The sequence below is a fragment of the Dipodomys ordii genome, unplaced genomic scaffold, assembly GCF_000151885.1.
Source record: "Dipodomys ordii isolate 6190 unplaced genomic scaffold, Dord_2.0 Scaffold183, whole genome shotgun sequence".
NCBI classification, from domain to species: domain Eukaryota; kingdom Metazoa; phylum Chordata; class Mammalia; order Rodentia; family Heteromyidae; genus Dipodomys; species Dipodomys ordii.
Window position 1 is genome coordinate 566,967 of NW_012267399.1, and position 21,603 is coordinate 588,569.

General features: G+C 48.3%; 1 protein-coding gene across 4 annotated transcripts in view; it reads left to right on the top strand.

The window, feature by feature from the left end:
* Positions 1–21,163, top strand: part of Ush1c (Usher syndrome 1C) — a 45,893-nt gene extending 24,730 nt beyond the window's left edge. Inside the window, exons 15-27 of one of the 4 annotated variants that reach the window (XM_013034145.1) lie at positions 1,969–2,018; positions 5,554–5,706; positions 6,988–7,104; positions 7,625–8,104; positions 11,037–11,156; positions 12,309–12,359; positions 14,902–14,943; positions 15,392–15,445; positions 15,834–15,933; positions 17,072–17,181; positions 18,480–18,535; positions 19,506–19,622; positions 20,697–21,163. In XM_013034145.1, coding sequence (XP_012889599.1) covers positions 1,969–2,018; positions 5,554–5,706; positions 6,988–7,104; positions 7,625–8,104; positions 11,037–11,156; positions 12,309–12,359; positions 14,902–14,943; positions 15,392–15,445; positions 15,834–15,933; positions 17,072–17,181; positions 18,480–18,535; positions 19,506–19,622; positions 20,697–20,709 — 1,463 coding nt within the window. In that variant the 3' untranslated portion in view covers positions 20,710–21,163. The other 3 variants (XM_013034144.1, XM_013034143.1, XM_013034146.1) reach the window with 3 other exon arrangements.
* The last annotated feature ends 440 nt before the right edge of the window (positions 21,164–21,603 follow it).

The window sequence follows — 21,603 nt, forward strand, 5'->3', positions numbered from 1 at the left end:
TTTCCCTCCCCCCTCTCTTGGAGCCTATCAGTTACCCCCCTGTCCCATAGACCCATGATAGGAAGTTGAGAGTTTTTCCTACCAAAACTGTTAGGCAATCTTTTGTACTCCCATTGCATGACTAAATAGTCTTCTGTTGGTTGAAAAGGGAACAACAGTGTTGTCCCACTGAGTAAATGTGATTAACATTGAAAACAAAGAGACAATGTGCAGCCTTCTCATTGGCCCATGGACAAGGAAACTTCCAAGTATTAACACCTTGCTCATCCGGAAGCTTTTCCACCATGTATCAGGGAAGCCAGTCTAGTTTACACATAGCTAGAATGGATGGTTTGCTGTTTTCCCCATACATGGTTAAAAATTCCTGTTTTCCTAACAGGAAATGTGCCCCATTTCCTTTTGAAGTCTCTTCCCAAGCCTCCATCTGCTGCCTGCAAATCTCAGACACTCCCCGGGAGATCCAGAACCCTTAGGCAGAGATGATGAGAAGATGAAAGATACATCCTCCTATGGCAAGCCTGGGCCTTCAAATGAGTTTAACAGATATTTCACCCTTCTCACCACACTGCCCACTTTCAACCCAATGCCTCAAAATTGTTCTCTTGTCCCTATCAGATCAGAGTCCCCTTGCTGTTCATCCATTTTGCAGAAAGAGCAATTAAAGCTACGGAGGTTAAAAGCACTTGGTGCACCAACTAGAGCAAGAAATTTTGCTCTGGGCTTCTGAGCCCAGCTGCTGCCCCTGACCTCACAGCTGCCCTGGAGGAGGCTGGTCACAGGTGCTCAGGCTCCTGGAAAGCATCTCTGGCTTCTCAATGTCCCACATCCTCTCACTTCACCAGTTTGCTCCTCTTTTCCCCTAGTAGATGATCAGGGAATGGAAGCTGAGCTCAAGCCTACGGATGACCTGGATGGAGGCACGGAGGAGCAGGGACAGCAGGTTGGCACCCCTGCTTCGCTCTCTGGCTTGGCTACCCTGCTTGTACTGTCTGCCTCCTCCTGAAGCAGTGTAGACACTGGCTCCAAGGGGCCAGCCTGTGGTGGGGACCTCTAGAGTCTGGGAAGCTCCTCCAACCCCCTTTGTGGCCCAAAACTTTAGAGACAGGATATACATGGCCTGGATGAGAAATCAGTGACTAGACACATGTGCATCTGAACTGCTGGTTGAGCCCCAGTGGTCCACAGCTGCTGTTGGCCTCTCCCCCCAGGATGCTCTAGATGCCTCTTAAATCCAACAACTGAGGAAGTAGGACTTGGTGCAGTAAGGGGCTTTTAACAGCATATTCTAGCTCTCATTGCCAAGGGTAGGCAATTATTTAAGCCATCACTCCTGCTCTCAGGGAGCTCAGGTCTTAGATACTGCTCTGGCATAAAGAATAGAGGCTGTGCCTTGCTTATCTGGCATGTTCCAGGAGCACATCTTCCCGCTGCTGCCACTGCTGTTCCTCCAGAGCTGCCCTGGCCACTGCCTCTTTCCATGTTGAAATAGGAAGATTCACCCGTGCTGTGAGACAAGACAGTTTTGTTCTGTCTGGCAGAGACCCAGGCTTGCTTTTGTCTCGAGCCATTTCTTGGATGGACGGACAGGGTGTCAAATAGGGAGGGCTTTTTCTTTTCTTTTCTTTTCTTTTCCAATGGGACATTGTGTTCAAAGATTATCCATGATCTAGGAAAGCTCATCCTTTCACAAAGAGTTTGCTTGCTGATTTTTGGCACTGACTTCTGAAACCTGTGTCCTGGGGAGAGGCATTCCAGGACCTGGGAATTGGGACTTTTCTCAGGTGGTATTGGGTTTGTTTTGCTCCAGAGTAGGCCAGGTAAGTGGAGAGTCAGAAGGCGGCCTTTGCTGTTGGATCTGCCAATACTATTCTTCATCTCACAAAGCCACATATTCTTTGGGACCTGAACTTCCATGGATGCTCTGGTCCAGCTGAATGTACCTCATCATTTTGCTCTGTGTTCTTATAGCCTTTGGATGGTTTTACCATTATGATGGCAAATTCCCAACCATCCGGAAGGTAGGACAGGCCTGGGTGAGGCCAGTTTGCTGTTGAGTTTGCTGTGGGTTGTGGCTTTCTCCAAACATTTCTTTTACTATTGATCTGGCCCATTCTCTTGGAGGGCTATCCCTACCTACACCTCTCTGATGTCCATTGGCAGGGTTCTGTGGTGGAAGGTTGGTGGGACAGGAATGCTTGGCATGAGAAATGCTCAAGGACCATCAGGCTCTGCACCAGTTTCAATCAGCAGAGGCCAAAGGAAGGAAATTCTAATTTATTCTGTCATGTAGACCCAGAGGCTATGACTGGGAACCTGTCAGACAGAATGAAATACCAGGGTATTGTACACAGAGCAGGTCATAGCATCAATGGTGCCAGATGCAGACTGGCTGTCCAGGAAGGAATTTGTTGAATGAAGTTGCAACAGAAAGTCACACAAATCATAACAATGTCTCCGCAGGCACCCAGGATTATATATCTTTCCATTCTTAAGGGTTCTAATTTTCCCTCTAAATCGTATTACATTTGTCATTTGTTTTTCTTAATCACTTTGGCATTTTGATTATGAAAATGCCATTCTTATTATCTGTGGCTTTGACATTCGAGATGATTTGGTCCTTGGAAATCAGACTATTGACATAAATCTGAGAGAGCTAAATTGCATGTTATCACTTGACCAGCTCTCTGTGACAATAAGTTTGTCCCCCAGAAACCAATGCACTAACAGCCAGGTGACTTTGATACATAACTTCTTCCTGCTTGAAAAATGGGCATATCAGATGTACCAAGAAAATCTACCCATTTTTCCAGAACATTCCTATGAGTCTATCAGACAACAATATTTTCCTTACCTAGGAGCCTAGATCAGGATTCATAAAAACCACATAAACTTAAAAAACAGCTCCCCCAGGATTCCTTCCCACATTATCATAGTGTCAGAAAACCCTCAGTCTCGTAGGTCTCTGGGCTCTTTGTCTTACAGGCCAAATCTATGATTCAAGTTCTTTCATTGTCTTAGACTGCAAATTCTTTTCCACCCACTATCTGTTAGAACTCAACTCCAGAGCACCACACACACAAACACACATGCGCGCGCGCACACATGCACACACACACACACACACACACACACACACAGGATTTTACTGAAAAAATAATAAAAGGAGACAAATAAGCTTTTTGTTTTCCAGGCACTCATAATGATGCAAATGTGAAAGAGCTAGAATCTCCTGTGCACAAATCATCTCACTTGAAACTTGCCACTGGTAAAGAGGCAGGGCTAGCCTTGTCCTTTTCATCAGTTCCATTATAATTCCAGAAACAGCTGATTTTTTTTTTCATTTTTATTTCCAAAAGAGAATGGTTGTTTGTAGGTAGCACATTGTGCTGTCTGACTCTCCTCTCAGTCTAGATCAGAATGAAACATCTGCCATGAATTAACTGGCAGCGGAAAGGACAATACAATGATGTCTCTCATACCATCTCTCGAAAACTATCATTATTTTGCCTTGAGGCACGGGAGATGCTTTGTCAGCAACTGAACCACTGAGTCCCTGGGAAACCAAAGGTGGCTATCCACAGCCATCATCAGTGCCTAAAATCTCAGTGTCTTCTATTCCCACCTTGGCAGTAAATCCCTCAGGGATTCAAGAACTCCAGCCTGTGGTCCCACGGTCTATACCAAGCCTTGGAAAATTCATAGTTCTGTTTAAGATCTCTCAGCAGAATTCCTTGAATATATCATTCAGAGCAACCCCACCAATAGCCCACAGTCCTGCAGGGAAGGCAGATTCACACACTTGCCTGGAGCAGTTACCTGGACACGTTTCCTGTACCTACAAGGCAATATTGTGGGCCATTTGCCCCTTTGCATCTGTAGGCAAATTTTACTTGCCTAGGGATGAGGCAGAAACTGTCTGCTGTTGGCCCACTCTACCAAGGAGCCTTGCTCTAATGTCTTAGCATTGCTGGTTTGTTTCTAAACCCACAGAGTGGCCATCAATATCATGCTGGTCCTTGTGGGAGGTCATGCCCTTAATCTAGCAAGCTGCCACTGGACAGAGTATTTGTTGCTCCTTTTGGAGAATTGCTGTCTGAACCTAAAACGTGTTGTCAGTGATTCATTTCTGAAATAAGCTAAGAACCTAGTGAACAGTCTAGGCAAAGAAGCAAGGACTCAGAAGCAAAGAAAACCATTTTCGCAAGAGGCCCATAGACTTCTCTTGAGGTAGGTCCCATTTCCAAAGCATTTCAGATGTGTATAGAAGTGGAGTGATGGGACAGGATGAGTCTATAGAGGTCTATAATGACCCATCATCCCCCCAGCTTAGTTGAATGTTGTGTGTCCATGGCTGGGCAACCCACATTCCTCATTCCTAACCTTTGAAGCTGAGTTGAGTCAGGAAATCCCAGAGCAGGCCCAGGAAGACTTCTTAGAGGTGGAGGTGAGCTCAGTGAATGGGGTGCTTCCTCTTGAGTGTGGACTTGCCCTGAGTGTGGACTCTGCATCCTCTCTCCTGCATGTCAGCTCTGTACTTTGTGCTGTGTGTGAAGGGGGATGACTTCCTTTCTGCCATGTTCCCCTAGCCCCTAGCTTATCAGTACTGCGATCTGGAATTCTCAGGCTTGAATCCTGGTGCAATCACTTACTAGCTATCTGACATTGGGAAAGGGATTTCACCTTGAGCCTTAACTCCTACGTGAGGAGAATGCACAGTACCTACAAAGGAAATGAGAGAAGTAGCCAGGAAAGAGGGCTCGCTTTTGTGGGTCCAGTTCCAGCAAGGTACATTTGCCATTCATCTGACTCCCAATATCCATTGGAACCCTGTGACCAGTGTAAAGAAATTAGTCCTGTCACCTCAGACCACGTCACCCTGTGCTGTAGTTTCCAGCTAGTCCTCAGTTGAGGGAGCCCTGAGTTTGGACTCTCTAGATGCAAGGTCCACATGGGGACCATATCTGATGTCCCTGACTCCGACCCCAGGTCTGGATCTTTTGCCTCCTCTACCCCAGGAGAGTAATTCTTTGCAGAAGAGATTTACCAGCTCTCCAAGACTTTCTAGAATCTCTTAAAACACCTCTCTGGCATCTGAACATGTTTACTTTTCTCTTCAGATGATGGAGACAGCATGTGTCCAGATACTAGGGAATCAGTACAGGGTCTTTTATTCAGATTACACTTTGAAGTTCACAATACCTTTTCATAGATACTATTTCATGGGCACTGAATGAAAACTAGGGCAGCAGCTATTTTTTTCCTACTTTAGAGATGAGGTGAATCAGGTCCAGAGAGGTTGAGGAATCTAGCTAGTGTCACATGGCTAGTTAGTGAACTAGTAAGCCAGTTTTTCTGGCTGGCAAAGGAATATATCTTGATTGTCTTTAGCCTGAGATCTGATGCTCAGTTTGGTACAGCAGAGCTGGGGCTAGGGCTCACTATGGGGTGGTTACTGGCTATTGTCTGAGGATCAAATGCCCTGTTTGCTGTCCTATGCTAGTGCCAACCCTATCTTGTAACCTTTGTCATATAAACAATGCTACATCTGCTCAGAAAGGAAAAGATAAGAAGAAAGCCAAGTATGACAGCCTACAGGAGTTGAGAAAGAATAAAAAGGAATTGGAGTTTGAACAAAAGCTTTACAAAGAGAAAGAGGAAATGCTGGAGAAGGAAAAGCAACTAAAGATCAACCGGCTGGCTCAGGAGGTATGTGTTCTGCTCACAGATCAGGTGAGCATCCCTGGGACCATAGTGCCAGGGGGACAGCTCAAGTTGTTTCCTGCAGATAGTTCAAGGATGGGCAGTGCCTCCCTTCCAGTCTGGAGAGTGAGGCCCTCCCTCCTGCCAGGGCTGTCTAAGATCAGCTGCAAGGTTAAGCCCATGCTTGAGAATGAAGCTAGCCCACTGCCTCCTACTGACTCTAGGCTGAGGCTAGCGTTTTTGCCCGGATGGTCTCAGTCTAGGCATTAATACACTTGGCTGGAGGTTTGAGTTTGTCCCTTTTATTCTGCCCCAACAAAATGAATTTGTCTAGATTCTCTATCTACAATGTGGTGATGAAGCTGGTCTCTCTGCTCAAAGCCGAGTCTGAGGTTAACCCTTCTGGCTAGCTATAGATCTTCAGTTAGCCCTCCACTCCCTTTGTCTATAGGCCTTCATTAATCTCGGATCTCTACCCAAATTTGGAGTGCAAAACCAGGTTTCCCTAAGCTGACTTCACTCTGAATATATGGGCTTAGCTAAGGCTAACCCCTTTGCACAGATGGTAAGGCTGAGGATAGCCCCAATTAGGTTATGTGTCTAAGGCTGCTCCCTTCAACAGAAGGTGGGTGTGTCTGCAGCTGGATCTCATTAACTTAGGAATTTATCTAAGACTGTCTCCTGCCAGACATGTCCAAAGCAATCACAGCATAAGCAATTACTAGTTCCAACCCTTAACTCCCTATCCACAGGTATTATTCTTTCAGCTTCTCTTTAATGCTTCCATGAATCAGAATGCCAAGCTGATTAGATTATAAGCACAGAGAAGTCCTGGAAAATGTGAAGTGTATTAGGTCTGACATTAGGAAGGAATTAGCTACAAAATTAACAATAAGATTCAATTTGTGCTTCTGAAAGACAAGACACCCTGGAGGAGGGAAGGGTAAGTTAAACTAAGATCAAGGATAAGTTAAACTTGGAATGCACAAGGAGGCAACCAAAAAAAAAAAAAAACTTCTTGGAGAACTCTGTGAATACCCTGGGGTTGGACTGTCGCCTGACAATACATAAGCCCCTTCTCTGGTTTTGCTTGCAAGTGCTGTTAAGTCACATTGGCCCTCACCCTCATTTCCACCTCCTGCAGGTCAGGTGGAACTAGCTTGAGTCTTGCTCTAGACAGGTGATTTCTGGTACTTTCCAGTGCTCTCCTGGTTTTGGAGCAGTGCTGCCATGGGATTCAAAGTGTGCCTTTTGTCCTTTCCTTTTGGCACTTGTCTTGGGTCCCAGGTGTCTGAGACTGAGCGAGAAGACCTTGAGGAATCGGAAAAGATTCAGTACTGGGTGGAAAGGCTCTGTCAGACTCGCCTGGAGCAGATTTCCTCTGCTGATAATGAGATTTCAGAGGTAACAGGGCCCTTCTTTCTGCACAGAACCCCCAGCTACCTTCAGCATGATCCTTCTTGAGGATAACAGGAGGCATGGTAACAAATATCACCAGCCACACTGGCACCCATTCCCACTGCCCAGGACCCATGCGGCCTGCCAGCTCATCCCCCTTCCTCTGTTGCACAGGGGCATATGTCTTGTATTTCTGGGCTTATCTCAGAGTTGTTGTCTTACTGTAATTACTAAGCATGCCCTTTACACACTCAAATTGTGTTCCTGTTTAGAGGCGAAGCTGACTGACCGCCTGACTTACCATTCCCAGTTGGTATCATTTGGGTCTCTCCTGTACTTGGGTACTCTCTACCAGCCTTGTGGGTTCATTTGGGCAACCAACTGGCAAAGAGTGGTGCCCCCATAGTTCTTTTTTGAGGGAATGGATCTCCAACAGAAACAGATTAGAAAAGCATTGCATTCCATGCATTACCGTGTGGAGCACTAGTCAGTGTGGACAATAACAGAACTTCCTTACCACCCCCAGATGACCACAGGGCCCCCGCCTCCCCCACCTTCTGTGTCTCCTCTGGCCCCGCCCTTGAGACGCTTTGCAGGCGGACTACAGCTCCATACCACGGACCTGGATGACATCCCTTTGGATATGTTCTACTACCCCCCAAAGACTTCCTCTGCTTTGCCTGTGATGCCCCACCCCCCACCCTCCAACCCACCTTCCAAGGTCCCCGCGCCCCCGATGCTTGCATCAGGCCACACAAGCACCTCATCTTCACCCTGGGTGCAGCGCACCCCACCCCCCATCCCCATCCCTCCCCCTCCTTCCATTCCCACCCAAGACCTCACTCCTACCCGCCCACTGCCCTCGGCTCTAGAAGAGGCACTGGGCAGCCTCTCCTTCCGCATTGGTGACCCAGGCAATGCGGTGGAGGAGTGGGAGGCAAAGACCCAAAGTGGGAAGCCCTCCAGCTCTCCTGCCCCTGAAAGGAGCTTCCCGCCTACCCCAAAGGTACTCCTTTTGTTCTGCATGCTGTGTTTGCAGGCAGGAGGAGGGGCTGTTTCCCCACTGTGAAGACAGGAGGAAACACCATCTCATTCCGTTTTCCAGTTTGGACACCCCCCTCCCCCAGGCTGCATGTGTGGAGGTGTCCTGCATGTGCATGGTTTCTGCTGATTTGGAGGTCCGTGTTGCATGGACGGTTGCTGCAGGCCTTGGGATGACCAGCAGTATTTCCATCCAATTCCCTGCCGTGCCCTTAGCTCCTCTTGGCTAGTGAGGGCTGGGGGGTGGGGGGGAGAACCTTGCAATATAGTCCTTTAAGATTCCGTTCATGACTAGCCAGCTCTGTGTCACAGGCAGTCAGTTCATGATATTATCCCAGAAAGCCTTGAATATGTAAAGTAACTGAACAGGAATAAAGTAGGGATGGGGAAGCCGGGAAGAGAGGTGCTGCCTTCTGCAAACGCAGATTGCCTTAGTACAGTGCCCTTTTCCCTGGCATTTGCCAGCTGCACGTGCTTAAAGTATAGCATTTTTGGCCAACATCTACCTAAGGGAAAAATGGAGAGAGAGTTCCTAGAAATCTCCAAATTTGCTAATAAGAGACTTGAGATGCTTTTCTTGGACGCTGAGAGATTGAATAGTGATTTTTCCCCTCAAAAAGACATTGTGCTCATTAATTGCTTTTTATCCAAAGATTTTTGGAAGAGGTGATCACTATGGAAGATCTGTGGAGCTTTGACTCTAAGAAATACAAAGTGTTCCTTTGCTTCCACAGCCATAGAGCTGGCTTCAGTCAGAGCTGGGACACTGGCTAAGACTGGGAATATTGAATATTTGGGGGTCTGGTCATGATAGTGGCTCAGCAGCAGTGGTTGATATCAGCCTTCCCATCAACTTTTCCATTTCTTGAAGGGCAGAATAAGATTCTCAGAGCATTCAGGAGAGCTTGCTGGGGAGGCAGGTGGATATGAAGGCCCTGACAGGCTGATAAGGCTAAGGCTCTAAACAGGTCTCAGAAATTTCTCTGGACCTCTGGTTGGAGTTTGAGTCCTGCAGGGAGAAATCTGTGCACCATGATGCCTCCTCCAAAGTTAATTCTGCATTCCATTGACTGAGCTCTACCAGAAAGGAGAACAGCTGCCTCTGCTCTGAGCAGGCCTCGGCGGTAAACCCGATACAGACCATGGGCTGTGGCAAGGGCTTATCTAATGGGAAGTTGAAGACACCTCTTTGTGGTGTTGAGTCATGAGAGATGGGATCCACAGAGGATAGGTGGGAGAGCACCTCAGGAGAGGGAGAATAGTAGAAAGTTAAGACTGACCAAGCCTGAATCCTGGCTCTTCCATTTACTGGCTAGATGATTGGGGACATGTGTTATTCCATGTGTCTGAGTCTGAATATCCTCATCTATAAGATAGGAATCATATTAGCACCTTCCTCTCATGAGAATCACATGAATTATATATGAACATGCAAAAAAATGAAATAGTTACACATTCTAAATTGATGCTTAGAAAATAAGAGTAGCATAGTAGTTGATCACTAGGCATTAACTATGGTTATTAACCATACAAAGTGCAAGTCAGTTGGGGTAAAACCAAAAACAAGGAATTGAAGGTCATCTCAGCAAACTTTGAGGCAGTTGGTGTTAAAGACAGGGTCCTCTTGGAAATTACAGTGTTCCCACTGTTTGTTCTTAAGCAGAGGGCAGGGAAGATTAAAAATCCCAAACGCAAGGCATCTCTAGGGAGCTGGGCCACAGACATTTGAAGTGACTTCACAACCCAGGCTATCCCTGACTCAAAGATGAGGCCCTTGCCTTTGGGTTGGCTCTCCGGCCCCATTGTCATCCTAAGGTGTCTATAGTCAGCCCAGCCACCAGCAGGCCATAGTGGAAACGGTCAACTGTGTTAGCTTGACATGTACATCTGACATACTGACACTAGTTAGAGGTAAGATTCAGGGCCAGATCTACTCCAGGTATCATGTGGTCTTTATATTTTCATTCATCACAATATTTACTCATGACTACTATCTGCCAGACACTGCACTGGGTACTAGGAAACACTACTGGACAGGCAGCCCCAGTCTCTGCCCAAGACAGTCTAGTGGGAAAGAGACAAATAGGCTGACAACTATCACACGATTGAAGGAGTGAGACTAAGAGACACACAGGTGCTGTGACAAGGTGTGAGGATGGGAAGGAAATGCTTAAGGAAGATCTCTGGAAGGCAGTGATATTCCAGATTGAGACTTGGATAGGCAGAATAGAAAGTGTAGACACAAAGCCATGGTAGCAGGAGAGAGTCTGACATTTCACAGGTTGTCTGACAGTGTGGGGAAGCTGTCAAGGAAAGTAGAGATGCTCGTGAATGATCTCAGGGGTTCAGAAGTCAGCAGGGACTTGAAAGGTTTGGGCAGAGTTGTGATTTGATCAGATACGCCTTGCCCAAGATGAGCAAGTGCGTTAGAGCAAAGCAGACAAGTCACATCAACTCCCCTGTATGCCCCTCTTACTGATCCTCTTCCTAAGGTCTCTGGACACTCAATGCCCAGTCACTGAGAATAGATCGATATACAGGGGATAGACTGTGTCCAAAAGAGCCAGCCCTTAAAAGGAGAGGAAACTGGTGTGGCCCTGTGTTTACCAAGGGAAAGCCTTGACAATGTGTCTGAGTGCCAGTGGCTGCTGGTGCTGGCTCTTGGTTCAAATACCAGATTGCTTACAGCCACTTGGACCACACTTTCAACAGTGGAGCTCTCATCTCTTCCCTGAAAGTCATACCAAGGCCTCCAGAAGAGTGGATAGCCAGACGGGTTCCTGTGCATGGGGGGTAGATTTGCATGTGCGTAGAAGTGCCATGGCTGATCTTGGTTACCCCCCACCCCCCGCCCCATTCACAACCTCACATGGGTCTCTCTTAAACTAACTCTGTAGACATTTTGCCCAAGCCCACAGCCTCCAAGAGGCCCTGGTGTGTCAACCATCTCCAAGCCTGTCATGGTCCACCAGGAGTCCAACTTTATCTACAGGCCAGCTGTGAAATCTGAGGTCCTGGTAAGATCCTTGGGTCTCCTCCAGTGTATTTCTAGAGGAGCAAGGCAAACCATGTCTCCTGGGCTCTGCCATCCCTGAGGAGTATGAAATGCATGCAAAGTGAGATTGGGTATCATCTTGCAACTGTCTTATTGCCAAGAAATGAGTCTGCATGGGTGCACTGGGTGGTGACCTCCCCTTGGCATTCTTGTCCCCTGCTTGACCACACTACTGGGGTATCACCTAAAAGGGACAATGCTAATCCCAGTACTCAAGAGGCTGAAGGAGGAGAATTTTGAAGTTCTAGTCAGCCTGGGTCTACATGATGAGTTCTAGGGAATAAACAACAACAACAACAAACAGTTCAGTAAAAATGATAGTGTTCATAGCTAAGATTTAGTAAGAGCTCCAGCCATGTTCTGGGCTGTTATGGTCTCATCAGATCCTCATTATGATTATTCTTAGTATTGTCTATGTTTAAAAATTGCAGAAGCTGAAACATACAGAAGTAAAAAGTCGTTTTCCCAAGGCAGAGCACAAACATACTAGTCTTTCAGACTTTAAAGCCACAGTCTTACCTACAGAGATTCCTGATGCCTGTGCCACAAGGTCTGAGTGGCATTCATGTGGGGTACCCTTATCTGGGGAAGAAGCCAAAACAGGTCCACTCTTTGTCTCCATTTTACTTCTCACTGCTCATTAGGGCTGAGTCCTGCAAGTGGTCCTGGGGAATAGGGAGACCTGTCCACCCTGGGCTCCAGTGGACTTTATGGGCATCCCTTACAGTGCCAGCCTCTGACTAGCTTCCCACTCAAGGTGGAAACAGAGCCAGGCCAGAAGAGTTTCAAGGAAACTCTATCCAAATGTCAGGGTAGGCCACTCAGATACTTATTTTGAGCTTTAGCTGTCCTGTTAGCTCCCCAAAAGGCAAGGGCCATGCTTCTGAGATAGCCTGAAACATTCACATCATTCTCTGCTTCACGATAGGGTGTGTCTGCTTAACTGGGACTCCGTAACTGGGACCATTGAGCAAGCCTGGATCTTAAGTCAGACCATGTCTGTTTAGGAAGGGACTACAGCTTCAGGGATGCAGGCCCAGGATTTGACACCAGGGGGCAGAAAAGACCCGCTTTTAACATCTGGTGGGGATTTTTTTTTTTTTCTTCCCACCAGCCTCAGGAAATGTTGAAGAGGATGGTGGTTTATCAGACGACATTCCGTCAAGTACTATGATATCTGTTGTGTGTATGGTCTTTTTTACCACCTGTCCCTTCTGTCTGTCTGTGCCTGACTTCTTTCTCTCTGGGAGTTCTTGGCAGTTTCAAGGTGGCTCCAAGTGCCATCTGCCTGGCAATCTCAGACCAGTACTGAGGATTTTGAATTTCTTATGCCTGTGTTTGGGTTAAGAGCGCTCTGGGGTCCCTGCTGCTGCAGGCCAGAGGGAGCCCTTGGAAAGCCACAGAAACCAAGATGTGGTTTTGGCTCTAGCATTAGGAAAAAGGAAAGGGGCTGCTGGAAATGTCCCTCCCCTCCCGGCCCCACTCCTTGCCTTCCTTTGTCTCTCCCTTCCAGGCAGACCACAGCTTCAAACTGAGCCCTAATGCTGAATCTCCCTCAGCAGGAAATGGTGGCTATGCTCAGCCATCTGCCCAGGGTGCCTGTAGTTTCCCTACCTTCTGGAGCTTATGCCCAGAGCCAGCCATTGGATTGGTGGTCTGAGTACCACTGAAAGAAACCTGAAACAGCAAACCTCACAGGCAGCCCTTGCTTCTCCAGCCTTCCCATTCCCAGGCTGATTTAACACTGACAGGCAATTAAAGTGGCTGGGTGGGGAAGATGCATATAAAAAGTGGCTGTTCCCAGACCAAGACTGCAGAGTGACAGGAGACAGCTAATCCTTAGAACAGTGCAGTACCAAGCCTTGTTCCGAAATACATTATGTATATGAACTCATTTAATCTTTCAACAACTCTGGGAGACAGAAGCTATTATGACTTTCATTTTATAGGCAAGAAACAGAAGCAGAGAGACCTGGAAATGCATCTGCAATTACATAGCTCATGTCAGACCCTAGATTTGGATCTAATATGTTCTTAGAAGCAGCTATCACCTGCTTCTCAAAGCACTGTTGTTGAAAATAGGCATTGAAAGGCCTGTTGTTGTTTATGAAGCAAACAACCCTTAGGAGAAAGACATGGAAGATTCCAAGGCTCCAGATTTGGAGCCAAACTCTTTGCTTGTCTTCCCACTGACCGAGTGACTTTAGGCATTAAGGCTATCATTCTGGGTTTCTGTTTCTCCATCCATTGAGTGAGAAGTGAGGCTTCTTCTTTAAGGGCCAACCAGCTGAAATGGCTTATAAGTCACTGAATTCACACAAGACCTGCCATCCGGCTGGCTTATCTATGAGAGAAGATTTTCAGGGTCACTGAAAAAGAAGATGATAGCCAGGGATGTGCCCAGTTTTCCAGAAGGAATAGCCAGGATAATCAGGCCCAGCTCATAAAAGGGTCTGGGCTCCAACCCTGCCTCCTGAGCCCTCTTACACATGATCGGCTGCATCCCTTCTCTGGGTGCTGCCCCAACAACCATAGACTGAAATGTCCCCCTATGCTTTCCCTTGTCTCTCCCCTTCAGGCAAACCATGCTTCATGGAACCCCCAACTTGGACCAGTCTAAACTCTTTGGGGTTGAGCCTGGGAGATACTATCCAGTGAGAGGGGGAGGAGACAGATGTCCAGGGACCTGTCTGCTTATCTGGTGTTCAGAGTTTGGCTGCTACCCCCGGAGCAAGGTCTCTAGCCTGACCACAATGCTACAGACCCGGGGACATTTTAGTGTGGTCTAGGGAACTGTGTGCTCAGGACAGCTCTGATCAGTCCAGTGAGGAGTGTGTGGGAACCTGTCATGAAGCTCTCACCTTCCTATGGGGACTTGCTGTGGCTTTGTGGTCCTCATTTAGGCTTAGCATCCTGAGTCTTGGGCCTGGCTCTGTTTACTACGTAGCTCCTGGCTAAGGCCATGTGATCTGGCTCTGCTTTCTTCTCCTCACTAACCTCTTTCTAAATCTTTGGGGCATTGTCCCTACAGCAACCCCATCAATCCAAGGCCTCAGTTCTGTGCATGCTCCCTCCTTCTCTCCAACTAAAAGACCATCTTACCTTCTAGATCAGCTAACAACAGTGCCAAGCACTGGGTCAGCAGAGTCTCACCACTGCCATGTCTAGCCTTTTGGTGGTACTTTTTTTTAACCTCCCTTGGTCACCTTGTAACTATTTTTCCCAGGCAGAGCATCCTCTTGAGCAGGCCTGGCTCATTCTGCTGGGTCAGAGCACTGAACTGAGAAGCCTGCCTTCAATCTGCCAGGGCCTGGCATGTCCTGAGTGGGGATTTAGAAGAGATGAGGTAGTGTCTCAAAAGTCAGAGGGATGAGACTTTCTGTAGGATAGGAGCCATCCACGCAGGTTCCCAGACAGCAATTGCAGATTCCTCCCTCCCCCCAAGAGCCTGCTGGACAGCATAGAGGGTAGGACCACATGCCTCTGAATGCTTCCTACAGCTTCCTGCTCAACCCTGAACAGGGCACTGTGTCTGTTGGGGCTTCCAGTCTCCTTTCTGCATCCCCATCCAGGCTACCCCTGCTGCTATCCCTTCCCCATCTCTCATCCTTGGGTTTGAACTCATTTTCCCTCCTTTCCTGAGCTTGGGTTTGCAGTGACCACAGGACCACAGCTATGACATCCTAAAATCCTCCTTTTGCTTCCAGGATTTCCGGAAATATGAGGAAGGCTTTGACCCCTACTCCATGGTAAGAACACTCTTGTCCCAGGCAAGTAGTCCCCCAAAATGGGGAGAAAGTTCAAAAGGGTTTGATGGTAGAATGATAAGGGACACTTGAAAGCCCTAAGGATGCCCTGAGTTGTTCCTTCCTGTGAAGGCTCCTTTTAGTCAGAACTGCATGGTGTGTGTGTGTGTGTGTGTGTGTGTGTGTGTGTGTGTGTGTGTGTGTGTGGTGTTTGGATGTGTGTGTGTGTGTGTAAGGAGTTAGAACAAGGATTATGCTCACTGCATGCTAACCACAGTCACTGTGTTGTGCATTCATAAGGCCTGCTGTTGCTCCATCCTCACATTAACCCCAGAAGAATGTACCTGGAAGTTTCATGACATCGTGTGTACATACATGTCCATTGTCCCTCATAGGGCGCAGAGCCACTTCCACCTGTCAAGGTTGCCCTATTGGTTTTGTTTCCCTCTAGTTCTCCCCGGAGCAGATCATAGGGAAGGACGTCCGGCTTCTACGCATCAAGAAGGTACCTGGGCAAGTGCCAGAGGTCAGGCCACCATCCTTCTCTTCCCCTGACTCCTACTTTCTCTGTTTCACTTACTCCAAGGTGATTCCTAGGTGACCCCTCCTGTCTCAGGGATACCCTCCAATGCTGGGCCACTGAGCCCCAATGGGCATCTGGCCTGTTTTCTTTCCATAGCACTGCCCTGGCCTATGCTTTTTCCTTCCTTCCTTCCTTCCATCCTTCCTTCCTTCCTTCCATCCTTCCTTCCATCCTTCCTTCCATCCTTCCTCTCTCCCTCTCTCTCTCCCTCTCCCCCCCCCCTCCTTTCCTTTCTTCCTTTTTTGCTTGCTTGTGCCCAGATACCCACAGGCATCTGTATGGATCATAAGACCTGTTTTCCTGTAACCAGGAGGGATCTTTAGACCTGGCCCTGGAAGGTGGTGTGGACTCCCCAATTGGGAAGGTGGTCGTCTCTGCTGTTTACGAAGGGGGTGCTGCTGAGCGGCATGGTGAGTGGATAGGGCCATGCCTGGTTTGGGGATTGTGTGGTGGCTATATAAGGCTTCTCAGGAAAGCAGACAGATGCTTGTGTGGAGCAGGCTGACAGTTTCTCAAGAGCTTAAGGTCCATCTTGCAAGCCATCTACCCAGTTTCAGACATTACCTGAAGGTGTGTCATGATGCCAGGACCTGGCATACACCAACAAAGTGGATGCCAACTTGCCTTGACAGATTAATGGAAGAAACATTCATAAGATCACCAGATCCTTGACAGTAACAGTACCATCTTCCAAGGGCTGAAGAGGAACAGAAGAGGGATGGAGCCTAATCCATGGGGGAAGGGGATGCTGGGAAGGGAAACAACAAGCCGAGCCTTAATAGATGAGTGGCTGTCACCCTTGTGGCAGAGGGAAGAAAGGCTTTCTGGGAGAAGGACCTGCACATGGAAAGCATGAATAAACCCATCTAATCCTGACCTGTCCCCTCAGTGATAATAGTTCATACCACATACTAGTCTTAAGTGCCTGACAAGCAGCCTGGTATTGGTGCTTCATGTGTATTAATCTTATAGCTCCCAAAGTAGGTGCTATAATTATTCTCATTTTGCAGCTTAGTCAAACTGAGGCACAGACAGATCAAAGTACTCCTTAAGGACCCACAGCTGGTAAAAGAAGGAAGCAGGACTTAAATCCAGGCAGTGTGACCATTTGGTTTACTTCTTTGCCCAAGTGCTACCACTGCCTAAAATCCTTGGCAGCCTTGCCCTATCCTAGAGGGCCAGAGGCTTGCCATGCTCTTTGCCTCTCCCTACACGTGATCTTCTTGCTTTACCAATATCCCCTTTTCAACAAAATCCTCATTGTTGACAAGCAAAGCCTTTTTGGACCCAGGCTCAGTCTCTTCTTTTGCAGTTAGCCAGAATCTAAAACTTTCCAGAACATTGGTGAGGACCTCGGTCACATCAGGGAGGTTCTTCCATGCCCTTGAGTGCTGGGGCAGTATGGTCTCCCTTTCTGTTTGCTCAGCTCATGTGAGTCTCAGAGTCCAGGATTGGGCCTCCTGAGCCATCCCACAATGAGTCATTCTGCCAATCGCTGGGTTTGGGACACATGTCACATATAACCCAGTTGGCTTTGTCTTCATACAGGTGGCATTGTGAAAGGAGATGAGATCATGGCCATCAATGGCAAGATTGTAACAGATTACACCTTGGCAGAAGCTGAGGCTGCCCTACAGAAGGCCTGGAATAAGGGTGGGGTAAGAAGAAGCCCCTCTCCTCCTCCCTCCTCACCTGCCTGTCTCAGATCCTGGCCTCTGCAGCCAGACCTTACTGTTGGGGTGCCCCAGCTCAGGGCAGATATCCAAGGTACAAACAACTCTTGGACGATACCCACAAATTCCTGTTTAGTCAATGGACTAAATCCGACAGGATAGAATTCTGAGAAATGGTCATTTCTTGACCTTGAACAACAACAACAACAAACAAAAACCCACAAAACATTGGCACAAACCCACTCCAGAAGACTGGGCATGACAAGTCTTCTGACCTGAGAACAAAACGAAAGCTTTCTCTAAGTATTTACTGAATAAGAATCAAGAGAGTACTGGAAGTTACTATATTAACAGACATAGAAGGCCCAAGAGGAAGGAGGGGCTGGTGGTCCTCTGCTTTGTATGTACTAGATTCCTTCCTGCATCAGGGCCACTGTGCAAGGTTTTCCCAAAGGCCATGCACTGCACAATCTGAGAGGGTGCCCTCCTACAGAATACAGTATGAATGGTGCCCACTCATGTTGTGCAATGCACAACGTGTACAACTGTATGCAGGCAACTGAGCCTGAGGTATTAAGTTCAGTGCCGAGGAAGCTGACCAGATGGGCCTGGGACCCACATGACAGGATGTGGAGAAGAGAAGACGAACGGGTAACATGATGGCTGTCTGTGATTGTCTGAAGGGAACAGAAGTGATCTATGATTCTTGAAGGCAGAGCTGGATGGGCTGGAAGTTGGTCCTGGGGAGAGAGATTCCAACTCAGTCTTAGGAACTATGGCCTGGTAGAGGGCCCAATGCTATTTTTGCTACTTTTTCAATGATACGGTCAAGCCCAAGATGACAGTCATGGGCAAGCCAGCCAAGGCAGTGATGTCATGAAAGGGATCAGTGTTAATGAGACAGAAGTCCAGCAGTTGATCTGGAGATCTTACTAGAAGAACTCTTTCCCAGGACCCACTCCAGACTTCCAGGGGTCAAGTTCAGGAATCTATGCTCCAAAGGAATTCTCCCAAGTGATTTGGAGGTTGCTGCCTGACTCAAACCTCAGAGACTGGAAACTTCCCCCTCCCACCTCCTGCAAAAAATAGTATGGGGTTCTATCTGGGCGCCCATCCCAAACAGGAGGACTCCAGCCCAACTGGAGTGCCCAGCTTCCCCATGGGAAGAAGGCCCTGCTGGCTGACTCCAGGCCATGGAGGCCAGATAGGGGAATGGAGCCCCCCCCCCCCGGGGCACATGTACCATCTGTTACTCTCCTCAGTCACATGGCTTCTTCCCACAGGACTGGATCGACCTTGTGGTTGCAGTCTGCCCCCCTAAGGAGTACGACGATGAGCTGTAAGTGTGCTCAGGCACCCTGCTTCCGCCTCCCAACTTCCCCCCACTTCATCCAGTTGTAAAGGAGTAGCCTCCTGCAGGCACATGACTGGCTATAGTCATGGGCCCTAGACCATCTAGACGAGACAAGTTCTCCAACTAAGCTAGTGCTCAAGTAGTATCAGAGCTAAGGCTGTCTTGGCCAAATTCTTTCCATATGTGAACCCAAGGTTCAAGGTCTCAGATCAAGTATGCAATATAAAATTGGGACAAAGATTCAAGACTTTTGATTCCCCACTCATATGTTTATCTCCAATACCATTAGCAGATAATGATTTCTATATCCATCTGTCACCCTATAGAAGGTCTCCCTGATGTCTAGTGGCATTCACTAGTACTGCATCACTAGGCCACTAAGATCTCAGGCTCTTACCTCAAACCTGTGGGCTCTCCAGGAAGCCCCACTTGGCCTGTCATGCTCTGTGAGTCCTTGTGTCTACCTGTGTCCGGAAGAGTCTTTCTCTGTCCTTCTCTTTTTCTCTTTCCCCTATCCTTCCTATAGGTCTCTCCCTCAGAAGTCCCCCTTCCCTTCCTTCCTCCCTTTCTTCCCTTTTCCCCTTCCTCTGTCTTCCTGCATTCCCTCTCCTTTGCTTATGTTCTGTTTCTCTCCATCCCTGGCTCCAGGTCCCTGCTTCTTCTTGTCATTTCACATGCATTCTTACTTCTGTCTGTTGTTCTGTCTCTTGGCATCTCATCTCTATGCTTAACACAACACTTCTCTACCTCTTCCCCATGGAAGAGGTCATGGCCATGCTGACCAGCTCTCCCTATCCAAAAGAGTCTGAATTCTTGCATGTCTTAGAGAAGCCAAGGTCTGAAACCCAGGGTCTAGGCAGGAGCCAAGGCAGGAGCCAAGCAGGGAGCGGTCCGACAGAGCTCTGCCCAGGAGTAACCAAGCCCTTTTGTTTCCTGCTCTGCTCTGCGTATGGAGCTCTTCTCTTCCCTCTTCTGCAGCCGAAAGTCCCCAGCCGGTCCGAAAGCTCCTTGAAGACCGTGCTCTCGTGTACAGACAAGGGTTCCTCCTGCAGCTGGAGCCCACGGTGAATAGGCAGGCGGCCGAAGGGCCCTGTCTGCCAGTGCTGCATGCAGTGGCCATGAGCTGCCAGTGCTGTTGCAGGTTCTTTGGACTGGTATTTGGAGGAGGACACAGGGCACCCTGAAGCGCCTCCTGAGATGTCCTGCCAGCCCCTCTGGAATGCTGTGGGACTCAAGGGAATGTGAACAGCCCAAGTTAGGACCTCTGGCTTGGGTCCCAGGGGTTCTGACAGATGACAGTCCTTGGGGTCCACGTTGGGTCACACACAGCACCCAGATGAACGGCAGGACTCTGAGCATAGTTCTCTGTGAACACTGACAGTACCAGGAGCTGGGCATGCTGGTCTGGGAAAGCCACAGGAAATCCAGCCTGAGTCTCCTCCAGTGGTGCTACCCTGCCCATAAGTGTTGTCCATGCTTGGTCATAGCCAGGGCCATGCACAGGCCCTGAAGGCTAGTCCAAAGAACCAGGGTTGGTGGATTCCATTGGCTCCTGTCCTGTTGTGCCCTGTCGTGACCTGATACTTGCTCAGCCCACACTATCTTCTGCCTTCTCCTTCCCTGGACCCATGCTCTATCTTGGGACTCACTGTGGAGGCCAGCTTTGGTGTGTTGCCCACCTTTGTGCCCCATGATTGTGAAACTGGGATTGGATGTGGCAGCCTCTGCGACAGATCCCCCCCCCCATCTTGGACTTGTAGGCTTCTCTGTTGTGAGTTTCCCAAAACATTAGGGCCTCATGTCCCCAAGATAGTGAGCCTGCTATGTCGTGGCTTCTGGGGTCACCTAAGTGGCCCTATGATTTTGTCACTTGTTCTTGGCAAGGGACCCTCCTCCCTATCACTCTTTTTCCTGGTCCTCTGCATCTCCATCCACCAGAAGGTGTCCCTTCTGCTGTCTCCCTGGCCTCTTGTGTGCTGTGGCTGTGGCTGGTGTGGAGCCTCTCAGGGCCACACCATGAGGGGACCCTGGAGGTTGGCAGGGCTTTGGGCTGCCAGGGTGGGAGTCCCATCAGTGGGACCTCACCCTAGGGTAAACATCACCCACAAAGTCCGCACCTACCTGGTCTGTTTTCTTTTCCCTGCAGGACTTTCTTCTAAAGTCCAGAGAGAGAAACCAAATTCACCCTTAGCAGAGGGTGAGCTCTTGATCTCTGTCCTGAGCACAAAGCCTGGGACCAGCTTTGAGAGAAGACAGTCACCAGGCATCAGAAAGCGTCTCCAGACATCGTTCTCAGAACCCGGGAATTTTGAACCTATCTGGTCTATAACTAGAGCTGAATAAGGAACACATGGGCTACTCCTGAAGGCAAACATGGAGGAAAGGGAACCGGCTGTTCTGGACAGGACTTCATGGGTCTGGGCTCTTGTTTCTAGCTTCTGACATTGTGACTTTGGCCTCTCCCAGCTCTAGGAGACCGCTGGCTTCCTTGAGCCTTAATTGGACATAACTCTGTGTCTTTTCTATTCTTTCCTTCATTCCTCTTTTCCCTCTGAATGCTACAAATCTTACTCCCAGCTTATTAATAAAAAAATAGATTTCTTTTTCAGCTTATGTGAGTGAATGTGGATTTGAGCAACAGATTCAAGACTATCAAATAAAAAACTCCACATGGTTTTGATCCCTATTTAGTGGTGAGAAACATCTCCCAGAGCTGTGATCTGGGCCTGATATGAAGAGGTGACCAGAAATCTAGGGTCAGCTTGGAACAGAGGATGAGGAATAGGAGGCCCATGGTGTGAGAACAGTCATGTGGAGGAACTTCTTGCATTTTCTTATCTAGCACTTGGCTCTGGAACAATTCCAAACCCAAAGTAAGAAGAGGAAACCTTATTTGCTGACCTCTACTGTGTGCCAAGCTTTGGATGGATGCTTACCTTTAATCTATGTTATAAGGGTAGGGGCCTTAGATTTTGGACTAATTATGCAGAATAATTCTTGCCCAAACTGAAGGACAGTTAGTAGTCTGGAATTCCATGATGACTATGTCCTCT